We start from the raw sequence: 26,406 nt of genomic DNA, 5'->3' as shown, positions 1-26,406 counted from the left end.
GGAAAGAAGAATGATAGGTGTGACGTTAAGGGATAAGAAAAGAGCAGATTGGGTCAGGGAACAAACGTGAGTTAATGACATCTTAGTTGAAATCAAGAAAAAGAAATGGGCATGGGCAGGACATGTAATGAGGAGGGAAGATAACCGATGGTCATTAAGGGTTACGGACTGGATTCCAAGGGAAGGGACGGGTAGCAGGGGGCGGCAGAAAGTTAGGTGGGCGGATGAGATTAAGAAGTTTGCAGGGACGGCATGGCCACAATTAGTACATGACCGGGGTTGTTGGAGAAATATGGGAGAGGCCTTTGCCCTGCAGTGGGCGCAACCAGGCTGATGATGATGATGAGCGGGGATGGGAGCCCCGTTTCTATCCGCTTATGGCGAAGGTGAGGAGCTTGGCACGATGGCACGATAACTGTGTCAACGAGTGCCATATTCGAGTGCACTTATTCGACGTAACAGGAAAGAGTGAACCAGTGCCCCACATTCACAAAGGCTTTTTTTTAACAAGTACTCCCTTCCATTTGTGGTCCGCCTTCGCTAAGGATATGTCCATCGTCAAGATTGCCTGTAATCTTCTATTACGAACAGTTTTAGCGCTACAGGTTTTTGTGAGCACAGAGGTCAGGTTTCGATTTCTTAACACTGAACTCCCAAGTTTTTTTTTCCCGATATAACTGCGCAATGTTAACATTTCTAATACCGGCAAATTATTGCACATTATATCTGGGTTTGAAATATATACTATGTAACCTAGCCGAAGAAGAAGAAGCGAGAAAGCTGCTTTTGAAGACGAAGAAGTGTCGGGCTTCCATGAGCAGAAATAAACAGGAATGACCGCCTGGCCACCTGTTCTGTTACATTTTACACGTTCGGCTTGCCTCTCGCAATAACTCGAAATATCTATATGACTTCTGCTATGACTTTTCTTCAGCACACGTGCATAGTTTGAACGTAGCTATATGAAGGTATCTTAACGTAACGAACGGAATCGAGTGCATTGGTGAATGTGTTCACGTGCTGAAAGGACCATGCGCGACGCGAACTGAGAGCACGAGCGCGGCTTGCACAACAAAAAAAAACAACAAGAAAGTAGTCAAAGCAGTGGCCTGAATGATTGCGGCTTGTCTTTGGTGATACTGGTACAGGCCGTGAGGACGAGTTCAGTTGTGGTTTGGCGCAAAAAGCGTTACTCGCAGTCGCAGTAAGAAGGATGCCGTAGTTTTATCGCTGAAGAATTGTAGTATGTAGGCGGTGACACGTAAGATTAGAACAGGATGCTTTTTTCTTTTTTTGAACGTTTCTTCTTTTCAGACAGGTCAAAGTTGTTGAGCGGGAACCGGAAGTGGAGTCGTGCTACTTGGAGAAATCTCGTTCCCTCTGATATTGCAGTCGCAAAACTGAAAGAAAAGGGAGGAAAATAAACACAGATATTAAAGATGAAGCAGAAGGTAAGCCGGTCGGAAATAAGAAAAGGCACGAACGAAGGCTTGGGCGTTGTCTCCGGCTTTACGAGAATGACGCAAAAGAACAAACGGCCTTTTGCGGTTGGGGAGGTTCACCGGGCCCGTCCGTTGCTTCGGAGACATGACGCGTAACGATGGCATCGATACTGAATGCAACGTTACAGACATCAACGTGGGACCTCATTGCGAATGCTTCCTTTGTAGAGCATGCGCCGCTGCTGAGTAAGCGTTGCTCAATGCGCCTGTGCGGGCTATGTAGAGGGCGCTCTGGTATGAGCACACCAGTCGCGCTTTGCATGGACACCGTCTAGAAAAACACAAAGACCTTAGACTCGCATTAAGCATCCTTGTACGCGATCACAAATGCATGAATACTGTTTCATGCACGTTTAGGTGATCCACAGCGGGCGAAAGAAAATAATGCCTCAGGCGAGAGCCCAAGTTTTGACAAAGGGACTTGTTTTCGCCAGATCCCGTTTCTAGGTCGACAGCTGCCCTGTGGTCGAAACGTTGGTGTTAGCCTGGGGCTTAGCTTGCTAGCACAGTGTTGATATCTTTATATTCCCGCAAATGTTTCGCTTTACTTGGATGCAGGCTCCAAGTTTTTGTTCGTAATTATTCCTTACATAGCGTTATGTATTTATGTGAAGTTGGGTTCGTCCATACGAGGAGAACTGTGGCCTTACGTGCCCGTTGTCAGATACCTTTCAGTATAGTTTCACTTGTTTATGGAACTTCGCGTGTACTCGTGTCCTTATATTTTGTTAGGTTTCTTTGCTTGAGAGCTTTATTTCTTCCCCGGTGGCGAAAAGTAGCCAGTGCTGCCCGCAGGGGCCCAACTCCCCATTTAAATTAACGCTATGTACAAAAAAAAGGAAAGAAAGGAAAGATGCATGGATTTGAAGCACACCCCAGTGATCGGGTTGATCGCTCTGACAACGCTTGCACGATAACCTGGAAGCGGCTCACTGAAGACGGTGGGACATGAACTTTGGTATGATCCCATCATAAAATAATTAATCGTTTGCATCACTAGTATCCCGAGGGGGCCTTCACGGGAGTTTACGGTAATGTGAGCTAGGCCGGGCGTAAAGCAGACCATGATATGACATAACTTATAGAATTTAGAGATACCAAGCCAGATTATAACCTTGTGGCAAACGCGACCTTTATTGTACTCGAGTGCCACAGGCAAGCATGGCGACCATTTTACCACTACACGATGTCACCAACATTTGTCTGTTACAGGCAAACAAAAAGAAAACTAATTTATAGAGAAGGAAATGCTAGAACTCGCACCACGCGTAATCAAAATTCGGGCGAACATGCAAAAGATAGATATCACCCCAAAACGGTTTTAAACGTCCAGGCTTGCCCGGCCCCACGATGGCACTTGTCCAACTCACTTCCTGTGTAACTTGGAACCAAGTCAGCCTGGAAGGGAATGGCGTGGAGAAAGCCATGAGGAATTTTTTTCAATGGTATTACTAGTTGATGTCGTAGCAGGGCGCGGCAGGAAGTTAGGTGGGCGAAGGTGATTAAGAAGTTCGCAGGAACAACATGGCCACAATTAGCAGACGACCGGGGTAGTTGGAGAAATATGGGAGAGGCCTTTGCCCTGCAGTGGGCGTGGCCAGGCAGATGATGACGATGATGATGCTGATGCTGATGCTGATTACTAGGTGATGTGTGCCAATGCGTCCCCTCAACCCCACTCTCAGTGTAAACTAGACAAGTGGTTCTCAGGGACATGTAGACTCGGAGAGATCAGCAGTGACAAAACAAGGTACGCTGCACGGGTCGGTGTTGACAGTGACAAGTGCCCGTGTCGAAATGTTGGTACTGACAGAGGCTGCGGTTTTATGCTCGCCGCAGGCAGCAAAGTAGACAGCTGCGCGGACGGTGGTGACCTAAAGGCTCGTCGCGATTCCGACGAAGCCGTCAAAGAAAGTTCACGAGGGTTGCAATGTGGGCTTGTTGGTAATGCATCTTCAAGGGGAGTATGGTAGCGCGATTCAAAGACGGGACAAGAGAAGACACAAAGGGACACACACAGCGCTGTGTGTGTCCCTTTGTGTCTTCTCTTGTCCCGTCTTTGAATCGCGCTACCATACTCCCCCGTCAAAGAAGGCAGCTTCGCAAAGACAGCGCCGAAATCAGAAACGATGTGGGCTACGTTGCTGCCAAAACAAGACGGCGGGTGAGCAGGACGTTCGGACACTGGGCGGAGTGATCGCCTGCGCCGAAAACAACCTATTCGTGATTTCATATGTGTTTAATGGGTTTTCATAGGTTCCCATTCGCTACGTAGGGGTTTTCATAGGTTCCTAGGTGCAGAGTTAGAATACAGATATCACGTGGACTTTGCTTAGGTTTTTTTTTTTGACACCGCTAGGTGGCGCACACGTTCTAAGGGCGCCTTATCCGCGTCTTTCAAACAGTTCTAGACGCGTTCCATGATTTGGGCTTGAAGCTGCCTTCCTAAGCTGCCTACGCAGACTGTCTCCGATGGTGGCCAGAGTTGCAACACAGCCGTACAGATGGGTCTCCTCGTCAAAACGCTGGCTTGCGCCTGAAGCTTCCCTTGTTCAACCATCGTTGAGCGTTCCTATCACTTCGTCTTCATTTTTTTCTGCCTCCTCACCTCGGGGGCCCGGTCTGCTTGCCACGGTAAGCAAAATACGTGTTTCTTATCACAGTTGCCGTTACGTCCACTAAGAACCAGCATTTCCGTGGCAGGGCCACAATGAAACTCTTCGTGAAGTGTTTATACATGGGGTTCAGTTCAGTGGTTCTGCACGAGTCGCATATGGTCTACTCGCGTAAGTGGATGATTCACGAAACAGCAGTCCACTGTTTCGCGGTGTTTCAACCCCCACGCCTCTCACATTCCCGAATTCGCAATAGGGGCTGCTCGAACCAAGTAACGCGCATATCCATGTCGTACGTGGCTTCGCAGGGATTTCTTAAGGCGTGGTTACATGGTGTAGGGAATCGATTTTCACCGTGCTACCAAGGCAACTTGCAACACGAATGCTATGCAGGCTTTCGCACGTCATGTTACGAAAGCGCCGGCGACGTCCCCATATATTTAAAGTTGTTTAAACCAAGGAGTTCGTTGCAAAAAAATAAAAAATAAAAAAATAACCGATTTAGTTTTCATCAGGTCTTGGGGAAAAGGTTATTTCTAAGCTGCGCAGCAGTAGACTGCAGCGATAAAAAAAGCCCCAGAAAGAGAGAGAGAGAGAGAGACAGAGAGAGAAGGGATGACGCACAATGACGGTGCAGCTCGTAATACTCTGTAATTCTGCGCAAGCTCATAATTCTCGTAATTCTGTCTAATCTCCTACGCATTTTCTTCCTTCACTTATAATCGCTAATCCTTGCATATGCACTTACCTTTCCTGTTTCTGATAGCACATATGATGCTTGTTCATTCACCATAATGAATTTTCATTCTTTTTGCATTTTACCAACAGCATCGACGAAAACGGCAGCAACAACGACAGGAACACCGACATCAACAACGATGACAACGTTATCATCATGATCACTGTGATTATAAACAACGGCAGCTACGATGAAGACAACAAGAGCAACGACCACGTTGCCTTCGACAGCATCAAAGCGGCAGCTGCAATCATAGAGAGCATCAGTACCGTTTAATCAACGCCTCTGGACCAAGAAAAGGAAGCCCGTGAAAAGAACCTAGAGTTTCGGCTTCAGTGATAAGATATTGAAGACCACTCAAGCTCAATAGAAGACACGAACTAAGAAAGCGAACTGAGCCACACAAGCGTTCGTGTCAGTGTCTACCCGCTTCGTCCGTGCTTGAACCTTGCTCATTAGGAAGAAAATAAACTCAGACACGAGATCTGAAAGCCTCCGACATCTTTCGTTTCAGTTTTCCTTTAAAAATGGATTAGATATATATAACTCTCGGTAACATTGCTTAGCACTTCATACTTTATTTGAAATGAGTTCCATTTGCCGCGTGCATCTTGACAGATAATAATAATAAAAAAATAAATTGTGGGGTTTTACGTGCCAAAACCACTTTCTGATTATGAGGCACGCCGTAGTGGAGGGCTCCGGAAATTTTGACCACCTGGGGTTCGTTAACGTGCACCTAAATCTAAGTACACGGGTGTTTTGGCATTTCGCCCCCATCGAAATGCGGCCGCCGTGGCCGGGATTCAATCCCGCGACCCCGGCATCTTGACAGATAGGCACAGCCCTATGACCAATTTGGTCCATACCGGCGAGGGCTACAGGTTGTGTAGGCAAACCACAAAAACACAACTAAAACAGGCTGCTTCCTCGTCCACACCCGTTCTCATTGTCAATTTACACACTCCGGTGTTCTTAAGGATGTAAATTGGTCTATAACTCACACCCATACGTCTTTAAGGGTGTAAGGGCGTGAGTCATGGACAAGAACGCCCTTAAGAGTGTACGGTTTTCAGCGCACCTCTGGCCACCCTTCCAGCGATGCCGGCCGGATGAAAGTACCACGGTAAGATCAGCAAGACACAATTCCTTTTTTTTAAATTCATTGGAGCACGCAGCCGTCTTTTTGTCACCGTTTGGCTGACACGACCCTCATAGAATTCGCTGCCAAGCACGGAGCCGGCGAGACAAACACGGTGTACGCAAATGCGGTTGAAATAGTGGTTTACTCTTTATTTGCGTTGTATGCGTGCAGCGAACACGCACGCAGAATTTCACACGCGGTTGCGCAAAACGCTAGCCCCGCTTCTGCAGAATGAATTAACGCCTGCATCGAAGACTCGGTGCCACAAAGGTGACACAACTCTTAGAACACTCAGGGCCACCGCATTTGCTGACTCACCCGTTTGGCGCAGCCAAATATACAACTTATGTATTTCGTGATCTCATGCGAAGGTCCTTGGACTGCGCGACTGCAGTGTTTCGCATGCAATACAGAAGAAAGAAACGAGAGGGAAACGAACGAACCAACAAAAAAATAGAATGAATTGAACAGTCATTCCCGAGCCACGCATATTTAGCCGCGCTCCTTTAAACAGCTCTGGCTAAGGAATGTTTTTAGCTGACACCGCCCACGAGTAGAACGATCTACCGGAAGTCGGTAGCCGCTAGCCTGTTCATTCGAAACGCAGTTGTGATTGCCTTGACCTGCTTTTAGCCACTTAGCTTGTAAGATAAGGATTATATGCATCTTTATTAGTTTGTTCTTGCATTATTTGTTTAAAACGAAGCTTTAAAAGACGTGAGAGCTAAATACGACAAATACGGAGCGCCGGACAGCATTACTGATTTGCCACTTAATTAATAGAAAAGCAGTTTATTCGTTATACGCACGGTAACACAAAATCAGGATGCTGAGAATTCAGTAAAAAACTATGCAACTCCACATCAAGTTCGCCTAAAGTTTTTCAGAAAGCATTTTTTTCTCTCCATACTCCATGTCCTGCAAAGCGCAAGGCAACAGGAGGTCACGCGTTTCATAGCGGCTACATTGGAGGGATGTGTGGATTTCATGAGCGCATGCCCCTTGAAAACTTGTTGTTGGCTGGTGATATGGTGCTTTAGCACAACAATGCAATACTACCTGCATGTAGGGCGTTTAGAGAGATTGAATCGGAACCCGAGGTAGAAACTGATAACATCAGAGTACCTCAGCTCAGCGGCACAGATACGCACCACGGTAGCCCAGTGGCTATTATGACGTTGTACTTCTGAGCCTCGAGATTGGGGGTTCAGTCCTCGTCTTTGCGGAATGCAAAAACGCTCGCGTGCGATCCATTGGGTGCATGGTGAAGAACATCGGGCGGCAAAAATTTATTCTTACAATTACGGCGTCCCTCATTATCAGATCGTTGTTTTGGCACGTAAAACTCCGGAGCTCATCTAGAGGCACAGTTCTTATGGCCATCGTATTTTGGGGCATTCTTACAGTACCTATGAAATTTCTGGGATGGGCCCTTTACTGAAAGTGTACGATCTGTTGACGTTCTTAAACGGCCCTTACAGAATGGTATCATTCGTATTGCTACACGCTACTCGAAGAAGATGATGTCGGCCCTTGGACTCAGTGGGACAAACCCATGAGGGGTCACTGCGGGATCTGATGATGACGACGACGTGCCTTGCATGATGTTGGCTTGCTTCCATGTTGGCCAGCGCTTACTACCCTAGTGAATACACACTGTAAATAGGTTCCCTACCGTGCTTCGACGTAACACTATTAAGCTAATTTGCGCTGGTGACACTCGAATTTGTGGGGAAATAAGCCTACAAACAAACAGATCAATTTGGGTCTAGGCTCACTTCTAAACATGACTTTTAGCAATAAGAAATACAATAGCAATGAATATTCATTGCTACTGGCTGCTTTGCGGCTTCACGAAAGGACCGCTCATTATCTAACCGGTGTTTAATTAATACATAACAAGTCAGGCAGTATAAATATTGATTAATCTTGAAGAAAAAGTTGGCAGTCCACGTAAGCCGGGTTTGAGAAACGAGGTAAGGGTGGGCTGTATAGGCTGTTGAAAGAGTTTTCTGAGAAATTCCTCTTGTTGGTTTAGCGTCATCGAGGTAGCATGCGAAGTGGAAAAATGACACTTGGTATGTCAAGTAAATTAAACCGGCGGTGCCAAGCAACGATCGCATGTCTTAATTTCAGCACAAGAATAGACGACGCCCACTTCGAATTACTTCAAGCGCCGCCTCAGTTCTTTTTATTGAAGCTTGTCCGCAGAGGAAACAAACTGCGCTTATCATGTCAAGCGAATTTCAACAACGAAAACATTTATTGACTGTAACACAGTCACAACAAAAGTAGCTGTAGAAAAAGTTCATTGCAGTTCTTGGTTATGTTTCTTATTTTTATTTCACGGAGATAAGTGCGGAAGGCTGACTGATGCGCTTCGTTTAACGTTTGAAGCGGACGGCCATGACATTCGAGCGAAATCGCGCACTTTTTTTCTAAAGAACGAACAAAGAAATTTGATCATTCTGGTGGTAACGGGGAGAGATTATACGTAGAGTGCGGAGAGAGAAGAAGTTCAGACTAATGACAAGAGGATCCACTGTGCTCTGTCGCAGGAAGTTTCTATAGCCCCGTTAGTGATGTTGAGCTGCGTAAAGCGCCGTGCACATTTAAGTAATAACGCCTTTCACATCAAACAACATGCTCGAAAGATCGAAAGCGAATATGCGCCGTGCTTCTCCAAGACACTTCACGCAGCCCACGGTGCATGATTGCGATCGAGGAACGGGAAGCAACCTTCATTGTGAATACGCTGGTTGGCGACGCTTGTCTCTCCGTAGGGCTGACCGTATAGGCAAACCGGCAAAGACAGTCGAAGGTGCTCGCATTCGCTTCGTCCCACCGACGTGCCCCAGCACCGCCCTTCCCCCTCCCTTGAATATCACTAATTGCGATCGAAGGATTGATTAGGCATGCAGTGAGTGCTCCGATGCACTTCCCCAGCGAACACGACCAAACCCTCAAGATCCAAGACCAACGTTGTCAGGACCAGGACGAGGCCGTCGTAGCTACAGCCACCGGCAAACCAGCGTTCCTGGAAGCTCAAGCTCGGCGGCACTCGTCCATCATTCGCAGCCCGTGCGATGTCATGATTTGGTAGAGATCTCGCTCTCTCTGCTTTCGAGGGCTGCAGCTCGAGATTCGGGACGAACGGACGAACGATCCTCTCCTGGCCTTCTCGGACGATCCCGTCGAGAGCGATAAGGCGGCGAGAGAGTGGAAGGCGGGGCGCCTACCCTACCGTACCTCCCCCTCGCCCCATCCACACGCGCCTCTCCTCGGTGATGCGTTACTTTAGGTTAGGCGCGACGCGAAGAGGATGTTGTAACCTTGGTGTCCAGCTTCTCGCTCTTTCGTCCTCCGTGCCGGACGACTTCGTGGATGCTCAGGTCCGTTCTACCGACGAGGAGGAGGAGGAGGAAGAGGAGGAGAAAGAGGCGGAGGAGACGCACACTATAAGTTAGGATTCTTTGGCGAGGGGATTTCCGGGTAACGTGCTTGTGTGCCGTGGCCGTGGAAGGCACGGCCCTCTCTCCTCGCACCGTTCAATCTTGCGTCCTCCTCCGCTGTGGAACGTCGCTTTCAAAACGGCGTCCATCGCTGCCAATGGCAGCGTCATCTTGCCCCCTTTTCAACATTTGCATTTGTGGGGCTGTCACTGGCTCGTTTGCATCCGGCGCGAGTATATAAGCTGCGCGACGCCCATCGCAAGACCTGTCCTCTCATCGACCTGGTCTCTTGGATACTCGTACCAGTCACAGCCGAGTAACGACGCTGTCAATATGAACGCCGCTGTAAGTATAACAATAACCGTGTGGACTTACTATGATCGTCATCTGAAAGATAATCAGACGAGCTCTACTAAAACTTCAGATATTTTTCTGGATGGTTCACTGCGCATTTCGCCCTATTCTTATCGAAAAGGAATAAGAAGCATATACGGAATCTTTGGCAATTTGGTATGAACAACACGTAGTCATTATTGCGTCAAAAATGTCGAATAATTAGCGCGTTCCTTTTATACGTTACCCTTTTCTTCCACTGGATGAAGAAGCCTCCCAAATCGGTTTAGTTACTCTTATCCTACTTCGAGTTCAGTAATGTTATGCCTGCATTCATTAGCTTGCCTCGTGCACCCAAGTACGCTGTGTCACCCCCGATTACGCTTTTCTGTCAATCGTACGGCGCGCCCCGATTTCGCGCGAGACACGTGCTATTCAAACGCCGTTCTTGGTCATCATTGTGAGTGGCATGTCGCTTAACCAATTTTTGTGACGTCAGCTTTTGCAGCAGTCACACTAACTGGACAGGCTATCTACGTCGGGTTGTTATAACCGTTGAAAAGGTTTATGCCCTGTTACAAACTGGGTGGAAAGCGGCTGTATTTTGCGCCCTGGAGACCTCCATGCACAGGGCGCTTGGGTACAAGGCAGCTTTGTGACTGTCAGCAAGATCCGGAAGGTATGCTGTGAGTTCGAGTATAAATAATCAGCATCAAGATAACTTACATCAGCTGCAGGACGAAGGCTTCTCGCGATGATCTCGAACTGACCATGCCTTGCGTCAGATAGCTGACTCTATCATATGTCAACAGATTTCATAATTTAACTCTGTCACATATTCCTCTGTCATTTGAAACTATGTTTCCCACTCTATTTCACAAGTTCCGTTACTCCAGCATGTCGTCGATCATCCGCCCTACGCGTTACGTCGTCTGCCCAACTCAGTTTCTTCATATTATTATGAACTGGAATACTGGCGTCCGCTTTGGCTCTATGATACCCCCTCTGCCAGTAGTGACAGAATGAAAGGATATGCAAATAGGCAACGCATGGGACCACGAGGGGGTATATTATTTAAGAGATTAAAATCGCTTCAAGAACAGAGCAGTGAGATGAAGGGTTAGTAAACGTCTTGCAAGGGAGAAGTTTCCCCACAATTGACCTGGAATGCAGAAATTGCACATTAAACCTCGATATAACGAATAAATATATAACAAATGATCACATGGAACGAATAAAAATGTGTAGCCGCTTTTACAGTGTAACGCACATATGTCTATAATATATATCTGATATAAGGAAGTAAATAAAATTGTATCCCGACTATTACATTGTACCATATGTGATTATAACGAATTTTCAATATAACAGAGCAATTTTTAGGGTTATATGCGACTTCGTTATAACGAGGTTCAAGTTATTAGAAATGGCAGCTCAACCTGGCATCTTTCGTACACCCACGTATGAATAGATAATTTTAGCTCATCCTAAACCGGGCCGGCTCAGTGCTATGCTAATTTGCTGCTGAGAACGAGTGCACATGCTCTCTGAGTCCTTACGCTAGAACTGTTCAGAGGAGTAGATCCCGGCCAATCGTGAGGTTGAACATATTATTACCGAAATGGTCCTCACGAGCGAAAACATCTGTGAATTCAGCCCGACATTCGCAAGTTCAAGGCGGCGGCCGCGTTACAACGAAACTGCAATGTAAAAACGCTTGCGTACTAAAAATTCAGAGTACGTTAAAATAATTAACCCTGATTCCGACATTATGTCGTCCTTCGAAGCCCCCTACCCCCACCCCATACTATGCTTTAGACGTTGTAACTCACTTATATATTGTTTTACTTCCGTCTTCTGAAACACAAAATAATGTGCCCTATACTTGTACACTACGTTCAACTTGCGCTAATTATTATCTGAATTGCGAAATTACTAAACTACACTAAGAGTGTAATGCCAAATGAAACCTCTCGAACGGATGACGCCGGGCGGCGACCCATAGTCGACGTTGATTGCAATCTTTGTTTGAGAGAGAGAGAGAGAGAGAGAGAGAGCAAGAAGAGGAAAGGCAGGGAGGTCAACCAGATGAGCATATGGTTTGCTACCCTACATGGGGTTTAAGGAAAGGGGAGTAAATTGAGGGAAAGTGAGAGAGAGTGAACACTGAGTGGGAGGATGTAAATTTAACTACTGTATTAAGGCTACAGCCTAAAAGGTGCCTCTTTTTGCTTACCTACAGCTCACAACCGTTCTACTAGGACTCACCTCCGTCGCCTCTGCCGGCTTTATTGGCGGCGGGTATGGCGGTGGCTACGGCAGTGGCTTGGGTGCAGGCTACGGTGGCGGCCTTGGAGCTAGCGTTGGTGGTAGCCTCAGTGGTGGCCATGGCGGTGGCTTCGGCGCAGGTGGTAGCGGCGGCGGGTTTGGTGCCGGCTATGGCGGTGGTCTCGGTGGTGGCGCCGGTGGCACTGGTCTCACTGTGGCGGCTGTTCCGGTTGCTGTCGCTACTCCCGTTGTTGCGGCCAGGCCCACTGTCGCCGCACCTGCCCGCTCCACCACATCCTACGGCACCAGCACAACTACCGTGACCACCCTGCACGGTGGAGGAGGAGCTGGTGGATTCGGTGGCGCTGGTCTCGGTTACGGCTCTGGCAGCCTCGGCTACGGAGGAGCCGGTCTCGGATCGGGAGGAGCCGGATACGGACTTGGGGGAGCCGGTCTCGGATCTGGAGCTGGTTTTAGCGTTGCTGCAGTACCAACCCTCGCAGTTGCTCGTCCCGCTGTCACAGTGGCCGTTGCCCGTCCTGTCGCCGTTGCTGTTCCGACCGTGGTTGTTGGTGGTGGTCTTGGTGGCGGCCTCGGCGGAGGTCTTGGTGCTGGTTTCGGTGCAGGTCATGGTGCAGGCTTTGGCGGTGGTCTGGGTGGCGGACACGGTGGCCTTGTGGGTGTCAGTCTTTTCGGTGGTCTCGGTGGCGGCTATGGCAGCGGCTATGGCGGCGGCTACGGCGGCGGCTACGGTGGCGGTTACGGCGGCGGCTACGGCGGCGGATACAGTGGCGGCCTCGGAAAGCATGGCGTCAGCTATAGCTACGCATCAAAGTGGTGGTAAGCAGTGTGCAGCCGATGCGAAGCAGTGATTTCACGGTTTATGAAGTCTCGGGGCGACTAGAGAGCAAAAGAGCCGTCAAAAATTACGGACCCGATGCGCAACTCTGGAGTTTTATTTTTCTGTGACGTTAATGATCATTAGATGGTCGCGATACATCTCTGAGGTTGGTTCTCCAGAAGTAACCATGTAATGTAGATGTTTTCATGTTTTGGTGAATTATCAGTCTATTACTGAAAGAATTCCCTTTCTTCATTAGCAATTAACTATGGGAATTTGCAAGCAGAACTTCTCTGCGTGGTGGGCGATGAACTTGCACCATGGAGGGTTAGGATACTCTTGATTTGTACTCAATTAGCCCCAGTCTTCTTCATCGCGAACTTAATAGACTTCACTACAGGGCATATTGGGGACGAACATGGACGTCGCCCTTTTCAACATTGAAGATTTACCTTTTTTTAAAGCAAGCCTATGCAATAGGTTCGTGAATAGTATGAAGATTTGCTCCTTCTACAACTTCATGAAACAGACATTCGTTATTTATTTTATAACGAGCTTACAACATGAACTGTGCGTTAATATGTTCTGTAAAAGATGCTAAGGAGTAAGTTATCAGCGAGCCTCCTTAAGATCTACGTCAGCAGCAGGACAATAAAATACGCTGATTAGTACTCAAGTGCAGACGACGTTTTCGTTTGTCTCTTTAGCACGCCTGCGGCGCTAATGTGTTGATTATGCAATTAAACGGTGCGTTTGTTTCCTTGCAGAGCACAACTGAACCGGGATCTTTGTGGAATGTGCGCCACATTGTCTGGAAATCAACGCCGTGCATGAGTACAGATCCATCATTAAGTTAGATTTTTTTTCGCAATTACTCGCCAATTGAAGCGGAACCAAGGTCGAGGAGCAAGCATCGGAAAGTGGAACCGCCACCACAAAATTCAAGATTGCCCTTTGCAGCGCGAGCGAAGTTTCACCGCTGGGATTTGTGGCGCTTACCATGTAAATTAAATAAAAAATAAGATCTTTATCATCAAACTTGACTCCTTTCATTCAATACTTTCGGTCAGAAAGCTCCGAAAAGTTTTGCGCATCTGCCACTGCCGAAAAATGACGGTCTAATTTCCTCAAACTGGGATCTCAGCTACAGCCTATTTGAAGCCCCTCACGAGTTGCATAAATGAAACATACGCTCCTAACGCGGCTTTCTGCCCCCGAAGCCTGCGTGTCTGGACAACGGGGTGCTTGGAAAACATTTAAAAAGTGCATGCGCTCAGAGACGCTTCCGCTGAATGCAACCATTCTGGCAGAACTCATCTACGACGATTATCCAAGCATGCGAATAGCCCAAAGCGAGCCGTTCGTGAGGCCGTGCCTGGCTCCTCGCTGCATTTCCTTCGGGACAATCAGCGCCTTCTTGTGTCGCCGCCGTGAAGTCTGCGCACACCTAGTGATAACATACATAGTGACTCCAGATGGTGTAAAAGAGGCTGAAGAATGGCACATACCTAGCTGTGCTTACCAAGTATACCACATGACCAGTGGATGCAGAGGCACACACACCCAAGTTGGCCTTACAGAGGTTGAATAGCGGCAAATACGCAAGGGCACTTTTCCCAGTGTCCGCAACGTCACAAATCCGGGTTGACACCAAAGATGATCATTTAAGAGTGACGCGTGCCCAGTGGAACATGCCCACGGGAAGGACCCTCATTTTTGAGACTGAACTACCGTCCGGATCTGCCTGATATTTTAGATGGCCCTACCCATGGGACCTTCCCCCGTTTTAGAAAGCTAGTTTGACTTTGCTAGGAATGATATTCACCTTAAGGATTATTTGGGCCCATTTCTCTTTTATTAGCCCAGGATGCGTCCATTTTAAACACATTTGGCTACAAAGAGAAATATTCATTGGTAGATAGCATGCTACAGACCTTGCAGTATCTCGCGGGAACCAGAATTCCGTTCATCCTATACCGAAATCCGGACTTCATACTAATCCTAGCAGAATTTTGTTTACTGGCAAAGCGATGTTTTGAAATTGTGTCTAAGTTTTTATTTGTACTGCTATAAATGCTTCATGCGTTCGAAGTTCTAGGTTAAGGCCTTTAATTCTGGGACATGACTCTCACCCAGCGCATTTACTTTGATTAATTTTTTGTCAGCATATCTAGAAGTTTCCAGGATACGCCAAATTAGAACGCACTCATCCGGTTCCATTAGAACCTGGAATTTATTTACAATATATATATATATATATATATATATATATATATATATATATATATATATATATATATATATATACGTGTGTGTGTGTGTGTGTGTGTGTCTGTGGAGAGAGAGAGAGAGAGTAAGAAGCCAACGAACACTGACACCAAGGACAACAGGGGAAATTACTTCTGCTTAGTAAATGAAATAAAGAAACGATAAGTTAATGGAAATGAAAGTGGATGAAAAAATAATTTGCCGCAGGTGGGAACATCGCACGCATTTCTACCAATTGAGCTCCAGCGGCGCCGTTTCCCCAGCCACGTTCTTGGGTATTTAGGTGTCCTAGTAGAACCCTGGGAGTGTTAGCCAGCACCGCCACTCGCAAACCGTGGCGGCGGATGTGAAACATCCTTTCTGCATCAGGCGTCACAAGAACGTCATCTTTTTGGGTGAGGGCAACCGGTCAATAAGCCCACACATGCTACGTGAAGGCAGAAATGTTGCCGGATTCGAGAGCCTCGTTACGCAATAAACCCGAAGAGGGGGGGGGGGGTTGTGTCAACCGACGGGCCTGATTTTTATTAGCCATATCGTAAGAAGCCAACAACCACTGAAACCAAGGACATAGAGCGGTCTTACCCGTGCGGAGGAGGTTGCGCTTCGGAGGATCCGGGTCGGGGTTGCCCTCACTCCTGCCGTGACTAGGAAGTGGCCGCACTTTCGCCCGCTATATCCTCGTCCTGAGTGTCCACTCTGCAAGTCGCCACATGTTGAAGTCGACATCCACCACCTGCTGTGGGTTTGCCCTGCACTGAAACCGACGAGGCTCCGGCACCTCGCAGCAGCGGGACTCTCGCCGCATAATCTGAGCCATTACACTGCTTGGACGTAGGCACCGCATTATCGATCCCTCTTGGACTTCATTAGGTCAGCAAATCTATTTTCATTCATTTAATCATCCTTGTTCACCCCCATCCCATACCCTTGTATGCCCTGAGGCATTTATCCTCGCATTAAAAAAAAAACACAGGGGAAATTAGTTGTACTTATTAGGCGAAATAAAGAAATGATAAATTAACGGAAAGTTGATGAAAAAACAGCTTGCCGCAGATGGGGAACGATCCCACAACCTTCGCATTTCGCGAAGGTTGTGGGATAACGCGCAAGCCGTTCGTGACTGGGAAGTACCGGGCTCGCAGCGTTAAAGAAAGGAAACGCGGGCAAGACAGAATACGAGTATTGTTGTGGGACAAGATAAGCACCAAAGGGCGCAATTTTTTTTTAAAAGTGCGAGCCCGGTACACTCTTAAACAAATGTGCACCCTTTGTCGTGTATATTTGCCACACAACGATAATAGCCACCTGCCTTGCTTGCATTTCCTTTCTTTAAAACGCTGCGCTCGCTGCTTTCGTGTCGAGAATGCTATGTCATGCTAATAACGCGCATGCCATTCGTGATTCGGAAGTACCGGGCTCACAGCGTTAAAGAAAGGAAATGCGGACGAGACAGATGACGGTGCAATTTCGCTCAAGTGTGCACACTTGAACGGCCGATCGCGAACTTCCTTTAATTTTTTTTTGTGTATTTGTGAAGATGGCCGGGTCGCGCTGGTTGGCGGGAACATGGGTCGTTGTGAGTAGCAGCTCCTTCGTTGCAACTCCCGCGCCACGGGTATCGCCCATGACATCACCCTGCGGCAATGTTGTGCAAGTTTGACCATTCGCGCGTGAAATTCTGACGTCCACACTATTGAGGAGGAACTTAAACAAGAGGGTCTACTCGGCGAAATCTGACAACAGGAAACACATCACGCCTATAGTGTTCGCCCCGTCCGCTAGCTGACGCGAGCATCTAAAAAGAAAAATAAAGTATGAGAAATGAACTTACAGACAATGCTTCAATTTTTATTTTCTCTCCCGCTAAAGCTAATATGCTTTGCGCATAAATAAACTTATACATTGCGACTTTCTTTTTCCGTTGCCTAGCAACAAGCTGACGGTAAACCACACGCGCCAGATGCATGCGTCATGCGCCAGACACGGCAGCGAAGCGAACGAGGCCGGCTGCGCATGCGAGCGTTCGGCAGTTCGGCGATCTTCTTGTCTTTTTTTTTTGTGTAGCCTGGTTTTCGGCTGCCTACGTATTCTTGCGTTCCATCTGTACTTCGACACGGCACCACTGCAATACTGGACCACGGTAAGGTGAGAAATTTTGTGTACAGTCAGCAACACATTTCGAGCAATTTGGTCTTTTACGGCATGGAACCGAGACTTTGGCGCACTTGGCGATAAAACAGCTCGGCTGTCCTGGCGCAGTTAATTTGAGTTAATGATTCGTACTGGGAGATGTTTGCGACGCTTTCTAAGGGTCTTAACATTATAGGAACCTATATTCGGTAGTTTATGGGCATGCTCGCCGCACCCGGCTTTGTGACGCGGCAAAAAGCAGTTCAGTCGTGTGACGCAGTTTCGCGTGTGCTTAATCTTCCTGGGAAAAGGTCGTGATGCTTTCTCTCGCCCCATCATAATAGTAATTTCATTACTTTTTGGGGTAGTTTTGAGGCATGCTCGCCGCACCCGGCTTTGTGGTGCATTTAGATGAAAACAGTTTGGCTGTGGTGACAATGTTTCGCCTGTACTGAATCTTAGCGGGACAAGTTTGTGACGCTTTTTATGGCCCCCACCACATATACCTTCTTTCGGTACTCACGCTTGCCGAAAACGAGACGAGCGATTGCCAAGAGTGATAACACGGGAGTGCGTTACTAGCGCTGGCAGAACGCGCAATGATAACGCCGAGGAGCTCAAAAACCAGGAACTTGAAAATTGTGTTTTCTGAACGAATGAAAACGGACTTTCCACCTACGCGTTTCACTTAAGTGCGAGTAGAAGGCATTCTGCGAGGCTCTCGAGCGGTCTGGCTAAGAGCCTGTGTTGTGGCCACGTCTGTGTACGCAGCATACCATCGCGTCGGCTGAGGCCAATTTGTTCTGGAAACCCGCAGTTGCCCATGTATTCGTGCTCTTAAAGGGCAGGAAATAATGTCCGGGAATGGGGGAATGCTTGGAAATAAGATGCTTTCCTCATATTTTATGGTATTGTTTGGGATGTGCAAGGTATTTTCTATGCCCTGTACGTAAAGGCGAATTGCTTTTGTTTGTAATGCCGCCCGTTCACCGGTTTCGCACGTTTCGCCTGTTCACGCACTATTCCTATAAGGTCTAAATACCGAAATCCGTGTCGATCGAGCTGATGCCGTTCTGTGGAGCTTCGTACGGGAGCTACTGCTGCTTATCTGCTGCCACAATGTTGAATGAACGCACTTTTGTGCGTTCATTCAACGCATTCTCGACATGAAAGCCGCTGGCGTAGCGTTTTCAAGAAAGGAAACGCAAGCAAGGCAGATGACGATTATCGTTGTGTGGCAAATATACACCCCAAAGAGTGTACATATGTTTAAGAGTGTGCCGGGCTCGCACCCTTAAAGAAATTATATATTCGTATCGCGCATTTAAAGCATTTATATCGCGCACGCGAGATTGAACCACGTTCGCCGGCTCATCCTCACGCGCCTTCACTCATACGAAACCTCACGGCGACGGCGACGGCGGAAATGCGCCTGGAGTGTCCATACAATTGCTATCGCAATAAATAAAAAAAGGAAATGCCACGTAAATTAGCGCAGCTAGCGTAACGCGTGCCAGCTAGCCTTCTAAACGCCCGCGGCCAAAACTGAAACCGGAAGTGTGGTTCGGGTGTTAATTCCATCCGCTCGGTGCGCTACATTCGATTCGGCCGCTGGGCCCCATGGGAGTGTCCGCTCTTGTTGAATGTTTTAACGCGACAGCGTTAAGGAGCTCGTGTCGCAGAAAAGCCGGTGTCGTCGGCGTCGGTGTCGGTGTCGGTGGCGTTGGACGTGAGCGATAAATCCCAGCAGGCACTTCATGAATAAAAAAACTTTTTATGTCCGCACAGTGAGAGCTTCGGATGACACGCAGTATATAGAAACGCGGTCGACGTGGCCCGGATTGCCACCGGCGTTTGTGTGCGACCACCGTGATGTCATTGGCTTGATCGGCCCGTGAATACATTAATTAAATTTAATTCAGGGGTTTTGCGAGCCAAACCGCGATATGATTATCAGGCAGACCGTAGTTGGAGACTCGAGATTTATTTCAACACTCTGGGGTTCTATAACGCGCACCTAATGCATGGTACTCGAGCGTTCTTTTTCATTTCGCCCCCCACCGAAATGCGGCTGCCGCGATCGGGATCTGATCCCACGCCCTCGCGTCTGGCAGCGCAACGCCAATGCCAATAAGCAACCACTCCGGGTACAAATTTAGACCATCGCTTTGTTTTTTGTGTGTCAATCTTTTATTACAAAGTATATCTTCGTTTGTTAGCTTATTCCTAATTACTTGCTCCATCCCATCCTTCTAAGGGAGGATGTGTTTTTTACCCTCTTTTTGCCTTGTTTTCCACTGCTCTTTACTGTATCATTTTTGTGTGTGTGCGCGCTCTGTACTTGTAACGTAGTTGGTTCATTGTTGTATAGCATTCGCTCCTTTATATGTTGTTTCAATACTGTTTCCCCCCCTCCCTTATGTAATGCCCTGTTAAGGGTCCTTAAGGGTTAATAAATGATGATGATGATAAATGATGATGGTGTCGCAGACATGGCCTTTTTAAGCATTCTATAGCTCTCGTTTTCAGTGACCTTTAAGAGACTTTGAGCTGAAATCTTGAGCCGTTATCCGGGAACTCAGTGGAAGAATGAAACGAGAACATCCAAGCATCGTTGCGAGAACAAAACGACATCATCTCGGCAACTAATCAAAACCTAAATAATGCGGCTCTTCGCCCCCATTCCTTTCTACAGCACTGCGTTACACACTCTAGTTACTGCCCGAACAAGTTACAAAAAATATCGCTCACAAGTTCTTCCTAATGTTTGATCCCAATATCACTCAGGCTGTAACTTCTCGGACGCTGAAGTTTGTCATTTCGAATAGCGACGCTCAAAACGTTCGAACGACGTTCTCTGGCGCTGAGACAGGGTTGCCTGTGCACTTTTCAACGCCAGCGGCCTGTGAGTTCCGCGGACCGAGATTTGCAATGAGGTTCTGTCTTTCACAGGAAGCTATTGCCTTCATACGGACCAGTATGAACCAACGCACCACGCACAGTATGGCGTGGTGCGTAGCGGTGCGACGTAGTATGGTAGAGTGGCGTTGCGAACACGCACTATGCCCATTTTAACATTATGGTTAGTATGCTCTCCAACCAACCTGCTTTGCCGGTAGCCATTTCGTGCTTACATGTACTCTCGATTACTGAAGAGCCGCCATTTTTCTATACGCTTGTAGGCGCAAGAATTCCTTTTAATTATTAGGCAGTCTCACGGGCCATCTTCGAAGGGTTGCCTCTGTCTTCAGAGGTCATCGACTGAGAGTCAGACAGACAGACTCCGCGCCTCTCGAGGTTCTAACCCCTGTACCCAGCAATCCGCTTTAATGTGAAGTCCATGCTTGACTTGGTCAAAATAACGTCTGACGCGAACGCGCCGAAGGAAACGCAATGAACTAGGGTGGTTGCTTGGGCTAGTTGGTAATTCATGATCAAAAATAATTCATGATCAAAAAGTTGAACGCAATGAGCCCTCTTGGGCGCGTTCACGTCAGGCGTCGTCTAGATCAAGTCAAGCATGGCCTTCAAGTTAAGGCGTGTTTCTGAATGCGGAGGCGACTTTCCGCGCACGAGTGGGGAATACGCCGTCGATAGGTCGACAGCGCGACAACGCCAACAGGGATGGCATGAACCCGCCTCGAGCATTTTTATAATTGCTATCCGCTATAATATACACCCCGTGACGTTGTCCAGCACCTGGTACCTAGGGGAATTTCGCTGCCTATATAATGATACCACGCGTTCTGTTTCTGTTAGCCCAAGCAGGGTTACATCGGGCGAACGCGAGCGTCAGTCACGCACGTGGACATCGAGATTCCGATTAACCTGCTGGGACCACCATGTCGTCTAAAGGGCTGCTCGCGTTTTGAGGTGATCGACATTTCTTGCCTATTTCACGCACTTGGAGTGCATCCATCTAGACGCTTACGCCAACCCAATGTGTCTGGATTCATCTGTCTAGCCCCTTAAGTCAACTCAATGCGTCTATCCGCTCCATATGGAGGCTGGAACGTCCCGCCATGGTGTTGGGTGCCCTTGTGTATTGCTGCCCGAGTCTTTTCACACCATTTCTGAACTCCATGCTTGTAGAACGCAGGGGGTGCCATAGCCGAGCCATTCGCGAAATTCCTGTAACAAACTGCACAATTGTAGGCCTCATAACTTCCGGTCAGCACTGTTTCGAGTTTAATTATACCTACCAGTGGTATAGCGAGGTCTGCCAAAGGCGCCTTTTCCTGCTCGGATGAACAAACGTACACTGTTGAGTTACGTGTCTTTCAACACCGAGGAGCCAGACGCTAAGTTTAGCTCCGGATGCATCATGCATGACAAGACCATGAGCGATGCATGCGCGATCGAGTAGTGGCTTCTCTCCTCTAAGCGACTATAACAAAGTAGGCCGCGCAAAGATATAAGCGATAATGCTGTAACATGCTTTTGTCGCTCGATGTTTTAGCAAGCGACTCCCGTCTGACCAATTTGAAAGACGTTTTTCAAGTAAAAAATTACTCTTCGAATGAGCAGCAGCGTGAAAACATTGAGCGCGAGATTTCAGCCATTTGTATTACAAAGGAGCTAATTAAGCGAGAGGCACTGGGAATAAAGGGCATTTCAATGGCATGTTTCGTGGTTTCTGCTTTTTATGATGCCGAGGAAATATTTAGAGGGAAATCTAGGGAATGCCACAGCCATCGAGAAGGCTGATGAAGGTGTGATATGGCGTAAAGCGTTACGCCCACCTTTGGTGACATTATAGCCGTGAGTGGCAGCCGTCATGATGATTCTTGTATCTGTTTTTTTTTTCGTTTTAATTTTGTTGCTGTGCTCATTGTTGCTCTTCCGCAATAGCAACATCTCACTTTGAAAGGACACCAATGCATTTTTGGCGTAAAAGTTTTTTAGTTATGCGGACGAAAACCCGAGTGGCAGTTCTTGTGGTTATGTGTATTTACAATTTGTAAGGTCCTAATAAGCTTCCCTTTCAGATTGTAAAACGGAGAATGAATTTTGTTTTGAGCGATTAGTTATTCTGACCACAACGTTTGTCATTTGGAAAGGAAGGAATGCAGCATCAGTAAGTAAAAAGTTTGGAAAATCGGCGTTCCCCACCACGAAAAGAAAAATTTGACTTTTGCTTTGGGAGATTCTGTCAAATGAATTAGACAAAGACCAGGAAGCTTCATTTTTATAAGACACTGGCACACAAGTTTTATTTTTTCAAAATGAAGGAACGTAAACTTGAAATCACAGTGATGCCGTGCTGAGCAAAATAGAAACGTTCACACCCACAGTAAAAGTATGATAAGAATTTAAAAAGAAATGAAATGTGGTTTGCAAGGGGTGCGGGACAAATCTTCTGAAATTGTATACTGCCGCATATAAAAATCGTTGAAATGCATTGGCAAAAATAAACAATTTGGGAACCGTGTGCTACATGATTACGTGATTGCATAAGTGCATTAGCGATTTTGTTTATTTGTGTAACATTGATTAACCGTCGGAAATAATTACGAGTATGCAAGTTAAAACAACATAATACAAGATTAAATAAACTTGCCCCTTGAGACGCTGAGGCGGTTTTACGACGGGGCTGTTGAGTGGAGTTGCGCAACAGTTTTTCGGGCAGCGAAGGACTTCGTGCGACGGAAGGATGGTTATCAAGTGCAAATGCAACTCAGCGTCTGTCGGGGCTTAGAATTTGGGTCGGAACGTAACGACCAACTAATCAAGATGAACAGTTGCCTCGCGTATATCTTATTGGAACGGACAACCACTTACGTAATGTCTCGTTTTGCGGCGACAGCCGGTTACGTGCTCAAAACTTTGCTTGCCTTGTCCGTCCGACCATTCCGTTGCATTGACGGCTACCATTGTCGCCATCCGACGTTCTTTTGAAGCCGTCAGGCCACCTCGTCATCCCCAGCTTCACAATCGTCAAGGGCGAAGAAAAAGAACACTTTGTCAACAACAAGGTGGTTATAAAAAAATTCGCTGCCATTCCACTGTCTGAAGGTGCATGACCAACGAAGCTGCGTAGGTGGACCGCTTAATGGCGAACTGTGCATTGCCGTGCGTCAAACGCCGTATGCATATAAATGGAAGGTGAGGCGCGACTAGTCGCTCCTCCACGATGTTGAGCTCCTCGGAAGATGATGAGGCACTGGGGGGGGAGGGGGGAGGGGAGGCGTACTTACCCTTGTATTGTTGCAAAACGCGGCACGACACCTTTCACTAACGAATCCCAGCACGTAGAACACACTCGTACTTCACCGCACTCCAAAGGCATACAGTACTTCCCCGTAGCCAAGGCGATTGTGCGATGGTCGACGTCCCACAGTGCAGTAATGGCTGTGAGGTAACTTGAAGACCACAAGCGGTCACACACAGCCCAGGCCACGCAAAATTGGTTCCCCACAATCTCCCACTGAAACGAAACCGGCGACCAAAGTTTGCTTGGCCCGGGAGACCAGAACTCGCATCATGGTGGACCCCATGCCACGAAACATCCACTCAGTGCATAACGAGAGCAGAAGATTCGTGAGAGCCAAGCCCATCCTTAAAGAGATCAATCGGCAGAAACAAGATGCCATCTTTGTCTGTGACGCTCACGGAGGACAGGCGACAGCGCTCATTACCTCTGAAGTCACTCCCTTTATAACCAACCGCCACTGACAAAATCTGCGCGTGACGTCACTGCACTAACCCTTTAAAACTAACTTGCCGAGAATGACGAGGCCGCCTTTGACGAAGATAGGTCCTCCTGTGGAAACGTTGGCCAGCCTTTCTGAGGCACCTTATCCTTGTTTACAAACTTTATACCACAGTGTGCTATTCCATCTGCGAGCCCCCTTCTTTATTTTGGACTTCAGTCGTAAAAGAAGTTCAAGCCAGGAAGTAGAGTAACTATAGTTGAAAACAAATGAACATCGACAATATTCAGCGGAGGCTTCAAGACGGTGCATCAAGCGCAAAGTGGAAGAAGCCTTTCCCACAGCAATTGCCTACTCAACAGGGGCATTTACATTCATTTACACCAACACTTATTTTGGAAAATGGTGTAAAAAATTTATGTTAAAAATGGATCTCAAAATTTCATGGCACCGACCCCTTGGGCCGGTAGGTGATCGTATGTTGTCCTACGGAGTGATGGGCGCAGGAAACATAACTGTTTTAGACACCATTTCAAAACTTGTTACACCTGGTAGAGGCAGAGAGTGGATGGTAGAGCTTGCAAAAACCTATATATACATATGTGCATACGAGACGAAGTGTTTTGCGCCAGACCCGTAGGTATGACATGCACAACATAAAGAAAAGGCGAACGTTATGGCGTATGTTTTTACTGACATTTCGGGTCGAGGACCTGCCTCCGAGGAAGGCCCGTCCTCCGGCCGAAACGTCAGTAAAAACATATAACCGTTATATAACCGTTATATAAACATAACGTCCGTCTTTTTTTTTATTTTGTGGATGGTATACATATAACCTCGGACTTAAATTGCTCGCTGAGGCGGCAATCACTTCTACGAGAAACCAAAATATAGACTATATATACTAACCTATTATATTCATTATAGTAGCAGATAGACGTTGTCATGCGATTGTATTGTCATGTATTGTCATGTATGTCATGTCATGTATTGACACATATACGTGAACACCACATTACACCCCTAATGCGGGTTAACTTGTCGGTGAAGTCGTGCTCATTACGGAAGACACGTGATCAGCAGAGCGAAGAGGGAATGGTCCTTCTGGCGAAGTGTGCTTCCCCCGGCGACTACGAAGAATAATGCATTTGTCACGTTTTACGTTTTACAAGGTGCGTTGCAACAGCATGCAAATACCCCTAAGGTATTTTGGACTAGCGGTAGAGAATATATATATGTTTGTGCAGGAAGCCTTTGGGTTCGTTTAGAGTTGATAGTCTATGGCGTAGCGGCGTAGAACTTTTCGTCGATAATTTTTATAGACTTCTTGAAGAAACGCAGTCGAAATTTTATAGACTGGGGCCGGCCTCGCCCCCCCCCCTCCGAAAAAATAATTTTGCTAACTTCTGCATATAGAAAACTACAAATACCGCATGGAAAAAAATTCCACGTAGAAGTATGAGAATTTGATCTAATTTGTTTACAAGGTCAGGATAGGTTACTGTAAGGACTAGCTTTAACGACCAGGTGAGAGCTGGTCAGGAGAAAACTTATTGAAGCCCTATGTAGGAACCGCGCATAACCAAACTATATTACGTACGTCTTGGCGCAGACTGGTCAGACATGCATGTATGTGTCAGTGCGACGTCGAGTCCACAATGCTGGTCGTTAATTGGTCACCAGCGTGGCCCGTAGCACGAAGCACGCGTTACGAATTTAAAGCAGTGGAAATCTCCTCGAAGTAAGCAAGTATGTGTGCACCCATAAGCTTTGTCGCGATAAAAAAAAATACATTTGTTTTCTTTTGCGACTATGTCTTCCCCAGCAAAACTTATTTGATGATGATGATGATGATGATGATGATGATGATTGAGGTTTGTTGGCGCAAGGGTCAGAAGTGGCCAAAGAGCGCCAAGGCTCTGATGATAGTCTGCCATTGACACAAAATTTATGTGAACAGTCCGTAGATAATTTGTCTGTTATTTATTCAGACATGTTTTCAATAATACTTAAAGTCTTAAAAGGCCTCCTCCCGGCACTCAATCAGGAGGAGGCCGTCATCCCAAGGCAGATACAGACCGGGTCACTCCTCGCCCCGGCAGTACTACAGGTGCTTCAACCAGAACTCTATCCAAGTGGTGCGTGCGGTGTTAGTACAGTGGATCCGGCTGACCAATGGCACATCATGTGGGACTGTGCCAGGTTCCCGACCGAAGCTATCACCAGGGCATAGCCGCCCTAAATTCAAAGTGCTCTGCAGTCCATAGACAACGACACTCAACTATGTGCCGTCAAGCAGGCCCGGGGTGCGCTCGAAAAGCACAAGACTCACGACCCACCGCAAACGGGCCGAACTGGGGTAGCGAAGAGTAGGGCGTAACCCCGGCTCGACGCTTGGCCAACGTCACGGAGCGTTAAACCATTGGTTGCCGGCATTTTAAAAAAGTGATTCCTATCC

The 26,406-nt window shown here is 47.3% G+C and overlaps 1 protein-coding gene across 2 annotated transcripts in view; it reads left to right on the top strand.

Annotated features, from left to right (window-relative positions):
* The window catches only part of LOC135910357 (uncharacterized), a 53,608-nt gene extending 39,676 nt beyond the window's left edge, over window positions 1–13,932 (top strand). The window contains exons 1-3 of one of the 2 annotated variants that reach the window (XM_065442415.2): window positions 9,645–9,797; window positions 12,028–12,893; window positions 13,662–13,932. In XM_065442415.2, coding sequence (XP_065298487.1) covers window positions 9,786–9,797; window positions 12,028–12,893; window position 13,662 — 879 coding nt within the window. In that variant the 5' untranslated portion in view covers window positions 9,645–9,785 and the 3' untranslated portion in view covers window positions 13,663–13,932. Of the gene's footprint in view, window positions 1–9,644; window positions 9,798–12,027; window positions 12,894–13,661 lie in introns of those variants that run through there. The other variant, XM_065442416.2, reaches the window with a different exon arrangement.
* The last annotated feature ends 12,474 nt before the right edge of the window (window positions 13,933–26,406 follow it).

This window comes from Dermacentor albipictus, chromosome 8 (assembly GCF_038994185.2).
Source record: "Dermacentor albipictus isolate Rhodes 1998 colony chromosome 8, USDA_Dalb.pri_finalv2, whole genome shotgun sequence".
In the NCBI taxonomy this organism is placed as follows: Eukaryota; Metazoa; Arthropoda; class Arachnida; order Ixodida; family Ixodidae; genus Dermacentor; species Dermacentor albipictus.
Note: the sequence above shows the minus strand (reverse complement) of the source record. Positions and strands in the feature narration are given on the sequence as shown.